We start from the raw sequence: 14,568 nt of genomic DNA, 5'->3' as shown, positions 1-14,568 counted from the left end.
TTCTTGCTTTCAACAGACTCACAGTCCAGCAGGGAGAAGAGACACATAGCTTGAAAAATTCCAAAGACCATGTAAATGGCAAAAATCCTCCTAACCTGCCACCAGGTTATAGGTTAATACACCTTGTGTACCTGGTGTATTAGGACAAAGCACATTATCCAAAAGATGTGACACTGCTACTGGAATATTGCACAGAAGTACTTTACCATGGTAAGCGATAAAAAAGAGTTGTCTGAATGAGCTCTTTGAAACCTAATAATACTGCTTTAATTGTTCACATCTCTGAACTTTAACTGGTATAATCTCACTTAGTTCTTGTTATCTACTTGGGCTTTTAGCAAGCCCTCTGGAAGGAATGACCTTGAGCTTCTACTGTCAAATGGATCTGAGGCATCATATGTTATCCACCCCTGATTTTCACCACTGGGCCTTTTTCCAGGGTCAGCCAAGTGCTCTTTTCCTGCTCTCATAGCCTGAGTATAAATAGTGTTCATGGAATAGCTACACCTCTCCTCTAAACCAGACCTGTAGAGTCTTTTTCTCAGCTTCTTCTAAACAAAGCTGGCTATTGTTTTTTTAAAAAAACATTTTATTATTCATTTATTTGAGAGTGAGAGTGAGTGAACAAGAGAGAGAGAGAAAGAGAGAGAAAGAGAGACTGCACCAGGGCCTCCAGTCACTGCAAACGAACTCCAGACACATCACCTTGTGCCTCTGGCTTACAGGGGACCTGGGGAATCAAACCTGGGTCCTTTGGCTTTACAGGCAGCTGCTTTAACTACTAGGCCATATCTCTAGCCCTAAAGCTGGCTACTTTAAACCTGTGTTCACAGAGGGTCTTCATCTTTCAGTCATTTAACCTCTTCAGGATCATCTCTGCTTTCAGGAACCAACCACTATCGGGAAATGTGAAAGGGAGTATTCAAAGTCATTTCAAGTTCAGTTGACAATCTTTCAAAGGTAGCACTTTATACATCTTAAAATAGAACACTTAATGGAATGGATTTTTTGCTAAAATGATTGCAGGACACTGTAATAGATACTGGAAAGTCTACATTTGTGGAATGTTTAATGGTTTTGAGAAGTGGCATCATATGGTTTCTGCTGTTTATTAGCACAAGTCTCGGGGATATAGAGGGCAAAAATTATTGCTGCCATTTTACTGATGACAAACAGTACAGCATCATGATGCCCTCTTCAGGCCTCAGTTTTCCTACATGTGGGATGAAGATAACATTAGCATATTCTTCCTAGGGTTGTTGTGGGGACTGTGAACACCATGTTTGTGGCACACAGTCAGAAACTTGTCTGTGTTTATTGTTATGAGGTATGTGGAAACTGATCTCAGGGAGATATTCATTCTTTTCTGATGTCTAAAGTAAGCATGGGATAGAATTGTAGAACCTTGTTCCCAACACCAAGATGGTAGCTGCTGCCCCTGCCCTATGCCATCTTCCAGGGCTTCAGTGAATCTCAGCCAGGTGCCAGGAATCTTTCCAAGGGGTGAAAGGCAGCCTGCTTTGTTCCAAGTTGTCTGAGACCTCAACTAAGCCCAGATAGACAATGTTTGGGGACACCTGAGACACCACAGTTGTTAAAGGGTTCAGTGATACTGGTTTGCTTTGGATTCAATGATCCTTCATGCATACATCTTGCAAGCCACCTGGGGCTTCTACTGAGCAAGGGATGCTTCTTGGGCCTATGTCTGTCCATTGCCCTTTTCCCACAGCCTTTAGGGATCTCACTTAGTGACAGCACTCATAAACATTTGTGGGGATGGAGTAACTTCAGCAATATCACACCAGCTCTCCTTTTCCTTCTGAAGAGAGTACAGACTTGGGCTTCTATGAAAATGTCTACCCTTATCCAGCCCTTGTTCAGCAAAGGAGCCTTCTAGACAAAACGTTTCCTTCAGAATTACAAAGACTGGAATGGCTTTCTGGAAACTAATGTGTGGCACTATGTCTCTAAGAGAATCATGAGATTGGCCATGAGCAACAAGAATAAAAAGTTCAGTCAGGCTAATTTTGGTATAGATAGAGCCACACCCAGGTCTGGCAACCCTCTCTGCATGTCTGGAGAGTGGGGGAAAATGCTGCTTTTAGTTGGCATTATTATTGTTATCTCTTGACTTACTGAAATACTTGAGCAGGTCTCTTGTTCACAACTGCTTTTTTTTCCAGATTAACTGCCTCTAAGCTTCTAGCAGATTCTGCTGTCTGTTTCCCTCCTTGTCTGTTGGTGTGGCTGGGAATGCAAATGCCTGCTACAGCTTTTGGCTCTTTACATGGGTATTGTGGTTCCAAGCTCAGGTACTTTCATCCACTGAGCCCTCTCCTAGCATCTAAACTTTTCTATTTATTTATGTGTTTGTGTGTGGGGGAGGGCTACAATGTAGTGTGTATGCTGTGCATAGTATGATGTATGCATGTGTGTGTGCAAATGCATGCATCCCATATGCACATGTAGAGAAGCCAGAGAATGTAGAGTGTCCTCTATTGCTCAAATGCTTGCTTCTTTGAGACAAAGTTTCTTACTGAACCTGAGGCTATTGTTTTTGGCCAGAATGGCTGACCAACGAGTCACGGTCACTCTCAAGTCTCTGCTCTCACACTGCTGGGTTTACTGGCATGCACGACCATGTCCATCTGTTTCCATGAGTGAAAGAGAGTCAAACTCAAGAGTGACTCAAACCCTCTCAGGCTCTAAGTTTGTGTAACAAGTGCGTTGTTTTCCTTTAAAATGAAATTGATATGGAAGTGCACTGATGTTATAATTTCTGAATTATAAAAAAGTTTAAAAAGCTCATGAAAATATGCTGGGTTTGTAGAAAAATATAACCATAATTATGACTGTATATGTACATTATAGCTCTGAAAGATTATATAGGATGAGATAAAACAAAAAAGGTCATTTTTCTGGGATGGAGAACACCGGGACAAGGGGTGTTTTTCATTGTATATCTGTGTATTCCTTTAGGATTCTGTGCCATATGTGCACGGGTCCTGATTAGAAAAGAATAATTAATTTGAAAGAATATACATTACCTGCAAAGTACATAATGGTTGCCAGGTAGAAAACATAACCTAGCATGCTCAATTCTGTTACAACATTTTAAAGCTATTTGTTTCCATTCAGAAGCCAGCATGTGAATGAATAACTTGCATAATAAATTGAATCAAACAGAACTGACATTTGTTGAGGTTACTCTTGCAGTTCTGTGTAGGAGGGATATGTACATCTCTACAGAAATTGAGCTTAGCTCAGGACAAGGTTCTAGATTAATGAGGGTCAGATAAGGCCTGGATTTCATGGAGGACCAGCCCATAGGTCCTCATATGTACTTGTATTTTGAACTTTTTCTGGAATTGATGTAAAAGCTGTGGCAATGGTTCTCAGTTGGAAGTAGTCTTGCCCCTAGGAAACATCTAGCAATATCTGGAAACATTTTGGATTGCATCATTTTGCTAGAGGAAGGGCTACTGGTATTTGGTGAGTAGAAGCCTAACCATCCTGCAATGCACCATCAGGCCCCCATCAGAGTATCATCTACTCTAAAAGGTCAAGCAGTGGTTGAGACACTCTGAACTTCAGGGACAATCACTGGCTCATGAACATGGGACCATGACTGTCAGTTCATCAGTCCTGGTACATGCTTGGAGTATTCATGTACTTGTGCCAAAATACAGCTTGCTAGTCTTCCTAAGCTGCATTTGTATTTGGTTTCCAGCCTAATGATTTTATTTTTTATTTTTATTTATTTATTTGAGAGAAAGGAGAGAGAGGGAAAGAGGTAGATAAAGCGAGAGAGAATGGGAGTACCAGGGCTTCCAGCCTCTGCAAACAAACTCCAGACGCATGTATCACCTTGTGCATCTAGCTGATGTGGGTACTGGGGAATTGAGCTCAGGTCCTTAGGCTTTGCAAGCAAGCGCCTTAACCACTAAGCCATCCTTCTAGCCCACTGACTTTATTTATTTTTAAACAAAGGAATTTAAATTTTTTTTATTTTCTTATTTATTTATTTGAGAGTGACAGACAGACAGAAGGAGGCGGGGGGGGGCACACCAGGGCCTCCAGCCACTGCAAACAAACTCCAGATGTATGTACCCCCTTGTGCATCTGGCTAACATGGGTCCTGGGGAACTGAGCCTCGAACCAGGGTCCTTAGGCTTTACAGGCAAGTGCTTAACCGCTAAGCCATCTCTCCGGCCCCCATTGACTTTTTTTTTAAACCCAATCTCATCAGTGAGGAGTCCAGCCAACTCCATTTCCTCCTATATCAGTCACCACAAGGAGCTGAGAAATCCTAGAATATTTGAGGAACAACGTTTCTGGGCAATCCCACAGGATGCTGGTGAAAAGATCAGCTGTCCCTGGAGCCAGAAAAATTTCTCTTGAATGTTATTAGTTCACAAGTTCTGCTCCTAAGAAACACAGGGAAAATGAGAATGTCTGCATGTTTTATAAGCAGAAACCTTCAGGAAGGGCGAAGGTGGAGATGGTCTCCGATCAGGAAGGACTGCCCTGGGGAAAGAAGGCTCCCTCATGCTTCTTGTCTAGGCTTGCACAGGGTAGTGGGACTGTTCAGGATTACTCCTGTAGTCTGATGTCAGGCAACAGAGCACGTCCTGGCCACTCTCCTTAACACCATGACAAAGTGTTGTGGCCTGCTCAGTTTAAAAGGCATCCTGTATGCTCATCCTAATAGCGACTGTGAGGCAGTTAGAGTGGGTCTCTAAAAGTAAAAAGCAGGAATGTCCTATCCTTGCAGCCTCCACTTTGCTAGAGAAGAATCTGGCTTTTCCTTATCACTTGCCTAAAGGAGTTCCCTATAATAAACTGAGCTCCTTCCTGGGATGAAGGTCACCTTTTCCCAGAATTTAAATATGATCCTGACATTGTGGTGGGTTAAGTGCAGCCCCTAGCCCAGACCAATGAGCTGTCTCTCGGCTCATCAGAGCCTGAAGGGATAGCTCACCACAATGAGGTTATAAATAGATCCTTATGGCAAAGGCTCTCTTGGTTGTCCATTCATCACTCCTGAACCTTCAGGAAGGGTGCTGGTGGGGATGACCAGGTTGTGGTACATCTCTCCTCATCTGGACCCAGCTGGGTGGAGATGAAAGAAGACATCCTTGACCCCTTTCCTGGCAGGAGCTCTCCAAACTTTCTTTTCTTTTCTCTCTAAGTCTCTTTTCACATTTCTTTCAGGCCCACTACATGGGCTCTTAGACCACATGAGTGTATCCATTTTCCTTCCCTTGGTTTTATAGTTCCCTAAATAAATAGAATAATTTAACAATTATCCTTCTCAGTTGGGTTTGATTAATATTTGCTTAAATACAAACATGAACTCAGGGTTTGGAGTTCAAAGATGTTCCTGAACTCCCAACACACACCCAGTAACAATGGGAGATGATGGGGACTTATCTGGGTCCATGGCTCCCTCCTGGCTCAGCTGCTTACATGCTCGTGGCATGGGAAATTGCCTCACAAGTCTCTCCAGTATTCTCCTCTGTGAGATGGTTTGTTATAAAACTGCAATTAAGTCAAAGGTGGAAATAGTTCCAACCTACTTTCACTTAAGTTGGGGGTCATCCAATGCACCCTCCCAGGAGGGATGTTGTCAGGACCAATGCCTGGGCCCTGGAGGACTGGGAGAGAAACTGCAGGATATGGAGACTAGTGAGACAGATAGGTGATGGCTCAGATTCAGTTGTGTAGTGTTATCCTGGAGGCTGAGGTAGAATGGAAACTTGGACAGCAATAAAACAAATAAAATTTAAGGGTTATTTGGTGGTTCTTGCTGTCACAAATAGTAATCAAGAGTTATTGAGGCCCAGCTACTCATTCACAGGAATCATGACTGTTTTTGACATCATGTGAGGAATGTTAAATGAGTGTTCATGTTAACCTGTGCTGTGGGTAAAGTTGTGCTCCAGGAAAGTATGTTGGAGTCCTAAGCTCCAGTACCCAGGAATTTGTTCTTGTTTGGAAATAGGGTCTGTGTAGATGTAATACATTTGGATCATTCTGGACTACTATGCTATTCTTAGAATGAAACTGTGTGAAAATGGTGACATGTCAAAAGGCTATGTGATGACTGGGAGAGACTGGAGTGACACGTCTAAAAGCCAAGGAGCATAAGGGTTTCCAGCAGCTACCAGAAGCCAGTGAATAGGCTTGGGGAAGGTTTTCCCTCAGAACCTCCATAGGGAACCAGCCCTGTCAGTGTCCTGACTTCAGGTCTAGAGAGCTATGAGAGCATGAAAAAACCTATTGTTTAGTCCATGAGGCAGTGGAAATTCATCACTAACATCCTAAGAAAATAACCAGCTTACTGAGAATGCAATACACATGGCCCAGTTTTCACCCTGAGGTATCCCTGCAGGGGCAGCATCACAGGCCTATCCCTGTTGAGGCAGGAAATGGGAGGGAGAATGTGAAGGGGGATGGGCAGGGGATATTGTTGTTATTGTGGTTAATACTGGACAGAATCAGGCCCTTTTTATTTTCCTAGGCAGCATGCTCTCAGATGAGGAGAGATTAATCTGACAAGCCTTTTCTTTTCAAACCACAAGGATAATTCCTTCATGGTTTTTACAAATGGATCTTGTACTGATTTTGTTCCCCAGGCATTTGGCAGGGCTGGGGTGGGAACACAAAGGAGCAAGTGTCACTGGGGATGCAGAAGGGAAGACCAGCAACAGAGAGGAGGAATATGCCTAATTAAAGTACACAAAGCTACCCGTTACCTGGCTCTCCACAGTGGTGCCGGGCTGGCAGTCTAATTCCTGGGACCCTTCCTTGGCTCCAAGTGGAGCTGCCTTATGTTGTTGGATAAACTCCTCCAACTTTAAAACCTAAAACAAAAGACCAAAACCACTAAGCAATGAAACAAAATCCCACCTTCATGATATGGTTGTTAATCTGGGACTCCATCACTAATGAGCTGCTTGCTTACGTGCTCAAGAAAAAGATGAGCCTAACAAGGTCACAGTATTCTATACTTTGTTTCAGAATTATTTACTCACATATCTACCCTTGACTTGTAGGAAGACTTTCTTTGGCTTTAATGTCAGTCTTGGAAGGCTGCTTAATTTCAGTTTGCTTTCTTTTGTAACACATAATAGACAAAAAATTATTACACCCCTGAGGCCTGAAGAAGTATTAGACGCCTTAATTTCTTTTGAAAGAAAAAGTTGATTGGTAAAGAAAATAAACAGCATTGATGAATTTCTCAGATAAATCAAGAGTGGCTGGAAGGTGCTATTAAATTATAAAGCTATAATTACAATGGTAATCACTAGCCAACTAATTGTAACTTACCAATTAGGCAGACTGTCTCCCCTCCAGACACTGGGGAGTATGAAGACAATAACCGCAACAAAAATGCAGACCCTGGCAGTAAATCTGCACAGAGGCTCTGATTCTCATCAGGCGTCACAGTGAGCACAAGAAGGACAGGGACAGAAAGAGCAGGAGAGTAGAAAATGGTAGCTGCCTTTTTGTGAAGGGTTTATTACCATAGCAACACTAAGATGTAAGTACAAATAACATAGCACCATCAGTGAGGTATTTGTGCCATTCAAAGTGTGCAAGCACTTTTACCATGCTGCCTTTCAACCCTCACAACAGCCACTATGAGACAGACCTGATTGGCCAGTATTTGAGGCAGCTTCAAGGGTACTGAAAAATGAGTAGGAATCTTCCAGGGGCAAAGATGGGCAAGGGCACCAAGAATGACAAGTACAATGGGAGAGGGTAGGTGTGAAGACTGAAGTAAAGTTTCATGTGGCAGGAATTAACATGAAGGAATGGCAGATGGAGGAGGTAGCGTGTTGGGAAATAGTAATGGATGAGTTAGACTGAACCCAAGACAGGAAAAAAAAAAAATCGAGATGACAGGTTTGGGAGAAGGGTGGTCCTTGTGTTATATAAGTTCTGCCTTTAGACCATGAGTCCTGGGAGCCAGGGTGATGGCTTCGTGGATAAGAGTACTTGCTGTGCAAACATGAGGATCTCAGCTTAATCCTTAGCAATCACATAAAAAGCTAGGCATGGCTATGTACACCTGTAACCCCAGCACTAAGGAGGGCAGAGACAGGAGGATCACTGGGCTCTCTGGTTAACCAGTCCAAGTGAAAAATGAACAGCTTCAGGTTCAGTGAAAGACTCTGTTTCAGAGAAATAAAATGTAATACTGAGGGCTGGAGGGATGGCTTAGCAGATAATGTGCTTGCCTGCAAAGCCAAAGGACCTAAATTCAATTCCCTAGGACCCACGTAAGCCAGGTGCATAAGCTGGCACATGCTTCTGGATGAAGTGGCTGAATGCCCTAGTGTGCCCATTCTCTCTCTCCTCTCTCTCTCCCTCTCTCTATCTGCCCCTCTCTCTCTCAAATAAATAAAATAAAAATAAAATTTAAAAATGTAACAGTGATAGAGGGCATGTGACATCCTCCTCTGGCCTCCATATGTGGATGCACATAACACACACACACACACACACACACACACACACACACGTGTGCATGCATGCACAAGAACATGAGTATGAGTCCTGGAAGTGATACAGATTAGGAGTAAGGTAACTTTCATTTGCAGACAGTCAGCTAGGAACACGGGCCCAAAAGAAAGAAGATGATACCCTGCTCTGGAGAAACTTGAACCTGTCTTTCAGTCTGACACAATATGGTGATCAAGAACAGCTTCCTGGTTCTATCTCAGGTTTTCATGGGCTTGCACTCCCAGTGGGTTGGCCCCTTCTGAGGGTGCCTTCCTCCTAGGCTCACAAACCAATCAATGTCCATCATGTATATGTGAACTTGATAATGAGGCTCATTTTAATTGGATGCATAATTTTAAAAGGACCCGAGCTAGGCCTCCATGTGGATTTCCATTCTTTCCCACCAGCCTGGAGGGGAACTTCTCTTGGCTTGGTGGCTTTTCTTCTCTTCTATTTTTACTCTCTGTTAAAGAAAATCTTTCATTATTTATACTTCTCCATGTCTGCATTTTTCAGTTCTTTGTAAACAGTAGACAAGAACTTGAAAGCCACTGGCATGTTGGAGTGCACAGCAGCCACTGGCTTAGGGAGGTCTAAGCCCACCCAACTCTCTCTCCTGCAATAGAAATAGCCCATCCAGGGAAAGTGGAGAGACAGGTAGATTCATAACAATGCTCTTGGATGAATCTAGGTAACATTATAGGGAACCTGCAAGGTCATCAGGACATCCTCTTGCTTTCCATAAGTATTAGGAAAATATTTCAAGATCATGTGAGACTTTCTTCAGAGTAAATCTTTTTAGGTTTATGAAATATTCAAAAACATTTGTATAACTGTGGATTTTTTGATCCTGTGATATTTTAAGAGTCAGAGTCTCACTATATTGCTCAGCTTGTTCTTCAACTTCAGGACTCATCCTCCCAAATCATTGGCATGACAGGCATGTGCCACCACACCTGGCCTGCAATTGTTTATGCAGCACATATACATGGGTAAGTAAGAGTCTAGAGGAGCCATTCAGAGAATGTTTCTCAAGACAACATGTTGAGAGAAGGGAGGAGAGAGACAGGCTTGAGCTGAACCCACAGGCCAGACCTTGACAACTGAGTGGCGGATGGCAGAGATGGTGGGGTTTAAGGGTGAGCAAGGAAGATCTGAAAGGAAAGGATGTAGTCAGGGGGATGTTTCTGTTTCCAGCTCTGGTAAGTGTGTAGGTAGACAGTGGCACCATGAGTGTGGGCCGAGGTCACACACATATGTGAAGTACCCTACAGTCTTCAGAGGAGAGGAGTCCAGGTGCGATACAAAGACTGCAGCATGCATCCAAGGGAGGGGGACCAAAAGATGGAGGGAGGAACAGAAGAGGGAAACAAGAGGCAGAAAGGAGAAAAGTAGGCTTTCTTGCTTTTCAGCCCCATCTCAGTGAGTGTTAGGAGAGATGACATCACAGCAGACTCTTGAAAAGCTACCTCTAGACCCTGACTACCAAGTTTCAGGCAGGGTTGCTCACTATTTCTTTTTCTTTAGTGATCATTTCAGAGATAGAAAAGGAATTAAAAACAATATTTAATCAACTTTTGTGTATTCATTGATCAGAAGAAATAACATATCGTAATTAGAGTGGGAGCCCTTAGACTTCTCTCTAATTTATTATTTTCTCTCCCTCCTAGAAATAACCACCGATCCAAATCTTATTCTATCATTCACATGTATTATTTTTTAAATGTAATTTAAAGATATTTATTTACCCATTTTGAGAGAGAGAGAGAGAGGATAGGTACACTAGGGCATCCAGCCACTGCAAACAAACTCCTGATGTAGGCACCCCCCTTATGCATGTGGTTTATGTGGGCACTAGGTCCTTAGGCTTCACAGGCAAATGCTTAACCACTAAGCAATCCCTCCATCCCCTCACATGCATTCTTGGGATTTAACCTCAATGAAGATGCATTTTATTTCTGCCAGGTGTGTCCAACATGTGGCCCATGGGCCACATATGTCCCAGGATAGCTATGAATGTGCCCCAACACACTTGTAGATTAGCATCATGTTGCAATGTTAAAGGGCTGAACATTCATGTAAGCATCTGATAGTGTTTTTGTTTGTTTGTTTGTTTTAAAATTTTTTCAAGGTAGGGTCTCACTCTATCCCAGGCTCACCTGGAATTCACTATGTAGTTTCAGCATAGCCTTGAACTCATGGTGATCCTCCTACCTCTGCCTCCTGAGTGCTGGGGGATTAAAGGCGTGTGCCACCGTTCACGGCCTGATAGTGTTTTGTATATGGCCTCTGTACCTTGAAAGCTCCCCAGAGTTAGAGGTGTATCTCAGTGGGTCTGAGCTCCAGTGCAGTTCAGTAGATCCTAGCCCTAGGGTTACAGATATTGCTCAGTGGGGGCTAGCCCTAGGGTGAGAGGTGTAGCTCAATGTATCCCAGCCCTAGGGTTAGAGATGTAGCTTAGTGGGTCCCAACTCTAAGGTTAGAAGTGTAGCTTAGTGGGTCTGAGCCCCAGGGTTAGAGGTGTAGCTCAGTGGGTTCCAGCCCTAGGGTGAGAGGTACAGTTTGGTAGGTCTGAGCTCCAGGGGTCATGGTGCATGGCCAGAGCTCAGGAAGCAGTTTCATGGGCCCTGATAGCAGTGAGGAGTTACAGGTCTCTTTGGGAGGTTTGAGAAAAGACAGGGGAAGGACATGGATTATTTATAATCTTTTTATTTCTAAAATAGCCTTTAGACCTTGTTTCTAGCCTCTCCCACTGATTCTCAATACTTTTAAAGATCTCTGGAAAAGTTTCATTTTCACTTAAAATCAGAAGACAGGGCTGAAGAGATTGCTTAGTGGTTAAGGCACTTGTTGGCAGCGCCAAGGAACCTAAGTTTGATTCCCCAGTCCCCATATAAACCTGATTCACAAGGTACTTTTGTGCATCTACAGTTCGTTTGCTGTACCTAGAGGTCCTGGTGTGCCTATTTTCTCTCTCTGTCTTTCTCTCTCTCAAATACATAAAATATTAAAAAAAATAAAATAAAATCAGAAGTCAAAAATACAGCTCAGATTACATTTATCATTCTATCCATACAACCATGAAACATAAAATTTTTATAACAGAAGGGGCCCAAGGAAGGCAAGGATGTCTTGGGTTCACAAAGTGACAACCAGCCTGGAGCAGGAAGATGTGGGATTTACCACCCCTTATATCACTTAGCCACCAAACCAAAGGAGCCTCCTGCCTCCTTACTTTATGTGAGATATTAAACCTCTTTGTTTAAGCCTCTATAAATTAGGCTCTCTGTTACTTGCAGCCGGATTTATGCCCCTGAGGCAGCCTTCCTGCTTGGCCAAGTGCCCTTTGCTTTGTTCAACAGATGTGGGGAGCTAGTGGCCATCTCCTGAGCCTCCCCACACATTTAGCCAGAAACTCCCAAAGGTCACAATCACCATTCCCCATTCCCAAGTGCTATGTTTTTTTGGGGATTTACCTCAAGCAGAGAATTCTGAAGTTTCACATTGAGGGCTGCTTTCTCCTCTTCCAGCTGCCTAATTTCCTTGTCTGATTTCATCCTTGCTTCCTCCAACTGTGCTTCTACTTCCTACAAGTGGGGTAGAAAGGTTAGGCACATAGGGCAGGAGGATATGACATTTAAATGTAGCCACACCTTGCCTTATTCCTAAAGTGGATCAAATACATTTATGAGATAAAATATAATATGTAATAAAATATTGTAAGAACACATGAATTAGAAATATGTAAGCAGATCAAGAGAAAATAAGTGTTATATCACAAAAATAAGTGTTATAGCACAAAGTCTGGTGGATATAGGGAGGAGCAAGAGGTGCAGTGTATAAAAACAGAGGATGCTGACACAGTAACTTAGGTAAGAGATGGAGGCCACCAGGCCTATGGTGGTAATGTGATAGAAACCTTGACATGTTTAGAATGAAAACTGGCAGGACTGTTTATTTTTTTATATCACCAGTAACTGTGGACAATTCAGACAAAGTAATAAGGTAGTGTGGTCCTGTGGTATAAATATTAACATAGGGACAGAATGCCAGGCATTCGGCTTCAGCGTCTCAAGGCTAGACAGGAAAGATTTGAGGGAGCACTGCCAATTCAGCCAGGATCACCAAGGTCAGTAAGAACTAGATGGGTGAATTTGGGAAGGGGGAGGGTTTTGTTCTCCATCAAGGGAAATCCATACATAAAGGCTCAAGTGGAAAGAACACAGAATAGATGAGGAACAAGGAGGCTAGAGGTGGCAGTGGTGGTAGAGGTCGTGTGGTGGTGATGATGGTGGGGGGGGGGTAGCATGGTGTGGCCGTGAGAGAGCATGATGGGAAGAGGGTGCTGAGACCATATGTGTGCACTGTGGAGCAACAAAAAAGCCTGGGGCAGGCATTTGCACAGTATAGCTACACTGTCTGTGTGAATTGGGCACAGACCGGAAGCAGAGGCACTCACAAGTGCTGGCGGGTAGCCCTATCTGTACCCAACAACATGGACTGCTCACAGACCTCCATGGGTGGGGCACAGCTTGGGAGGCAAAAGGTCAAGGTCTCCCATATCTTCACACAGGCTGGTGGCTGGAGCATGCTGGTGCTAACTCTCCTCCTCATGCTAACAGGCAACCTCCATAAACGATGCAGTTGGGTCACAGGGGCTGGGGCTGCCAGACCACTGCACACTGCCCTGCCGGAGCACACAAACTGCCAATCTGCCTGAATCCTACATTCCTACTGATAAACCACAGGACCTCGCTTAAGTGAGGACTCTGTCTGACAAATTTATGCAAAGCGGTCCTCACCAAAGTACTGGGGCCTTCTGTATACTCTGTGAACTCCACAGGTTCAGGGTAGGATCACAGAGTCTCAGCCACCCACATAACCACATAACCCAGGCATCCTCCTGTACTCCCATAGCACAGGGAGAACAAGACCCTGCTTGGCCATGGACTTGGCCAGCCCGCTTATGGCCTCACCCCAAACCACTAAGAGACTGCACACAAGTAAGAACCTCCTCAGACCCAAGGGCACCCAACCAAAACCTGTGGCTAGAACACCAACCCACTTCTATCTGGATCTAACCAGAACAGATCACTCATTGAAGAGCTTGCATCAGCTAACATTTGTTATATCCATAATAAAAACAAGTCATGTAGGGCTGGAGAGATGGCTTAACAGTTAAGGTATTTGCCTGTGAAGCCTAAGGACCCAGGTTTGATTCCCCAGCACCCAAGTAAGCCAGATGCACAAGGTGGTTTATGCATCTGTAGTTTGTTTGCAGTAGCTGGAGGCCCTGGTGCACCCATTCTCATTCTTCTCTCTCTCGCTCTTTCTCACTTTCAAATAAATAAATTTTTTTAAAAAACAAGTAATTTACCCTGAGATGAACAAAACATACACACAAAATGCAAGATAACAAGCTGAGAGATCTCCACCAATAATGTCTAGCCCCACAATAGAAGTCTCCAATGAAAACATGGAATATACACCAGATATAGATACCCAAAATGAATGCACAATAAACTTATTAAACAAATTTAATGAGACCATTACCAAATGGATAACAGAATTGCATGCAAATCACAGAAAAATCAATGATCACATAAATGAAATGCAACAGAACTACTGCATCATTCAACATAATTCAAGAAAATAAGAGAGGTCTTAAAAGACAAGTGAATTGAAGGTATGTCAACAAATAGATGATCTTAATAATAAGGTGAGTATGTGTAATGAATACATGATTAAATGAACAAATGAATTTCAAGAAGTATCAAGAAAATGAAACTTGGACCTCAAACTGGAGCTCAATAAAGGGATGGATATGATGTAGAAAAATGAAACAGAAAACAAAAATCAAGTAGCTCTTTTAAAAACCTTCTCTAGAAACCATGACTAACAGAGTAGATCACACGGCAGACATAACCTCAGGACTTGAATACAAGGAAATTGACTGGAGTCCAAAAACTGATAAATTTTTAAAAAAATCATGTGAACAGAATTTAAGGGAACTGTGGGATACCCCAAAAAGACCAAATATTAAGAGCAGGAATATAC

The 14,568-nt window shown here is 43.2% G+C and overlaps 1 protein-coding gene across 2 annotated transcripts in view; it reads right to left on the bottom strand.

Moving 5' to 3' along the window:
* The window catches only part of Fam184b (family with sequence similarity 184 member B), a 163,052-nt gene that overhangs the window by 62,578 nt on the left and 85,906 nt on the right, over window positions 1-14,568 (bottom strand). Inside the window, exons 6-7 of one of the 2 annotated variants that reach the window (XM_045161804.1) lie at window positions 11,988-12,098; window positions 6,759-6,866 (exon numbers count right to left, since the gene is read on the bottom strand). In XM_045161804.1, the coding sequence (XP_045017739.1) occupies window positions 6,759-6,866; window positions 11,988-12,098 (219 nt within the window). The remainder of the gene's footprint in view (window positions 1-6,758; window positions 6,867-11,987; window positions 12,099-14,568) is intronic. The other variant, XM_045161806.1, reaches the window with a different exon arrangement.

Source organism: Jaculus jaculus, chromosome 11, assembly GCF_020740685.1.
Source record: "Jaculus jaculus isolate mJacJac1 chromosome 11, mJacJac1.mat.Y.cur, whole genome shotgun sequence".
Lineage (NCBI taxonomy): Eukaryota > Metazoa > Chordata > Mammalia > Rodentia > Dipodidae > Jaculus > Jaculus jaculus.
The sequence above is the reverse complement of the archived record's forward strand: the minus strand, read 5'-3'. Positions and strand labels throughout refer to the sequence as shown.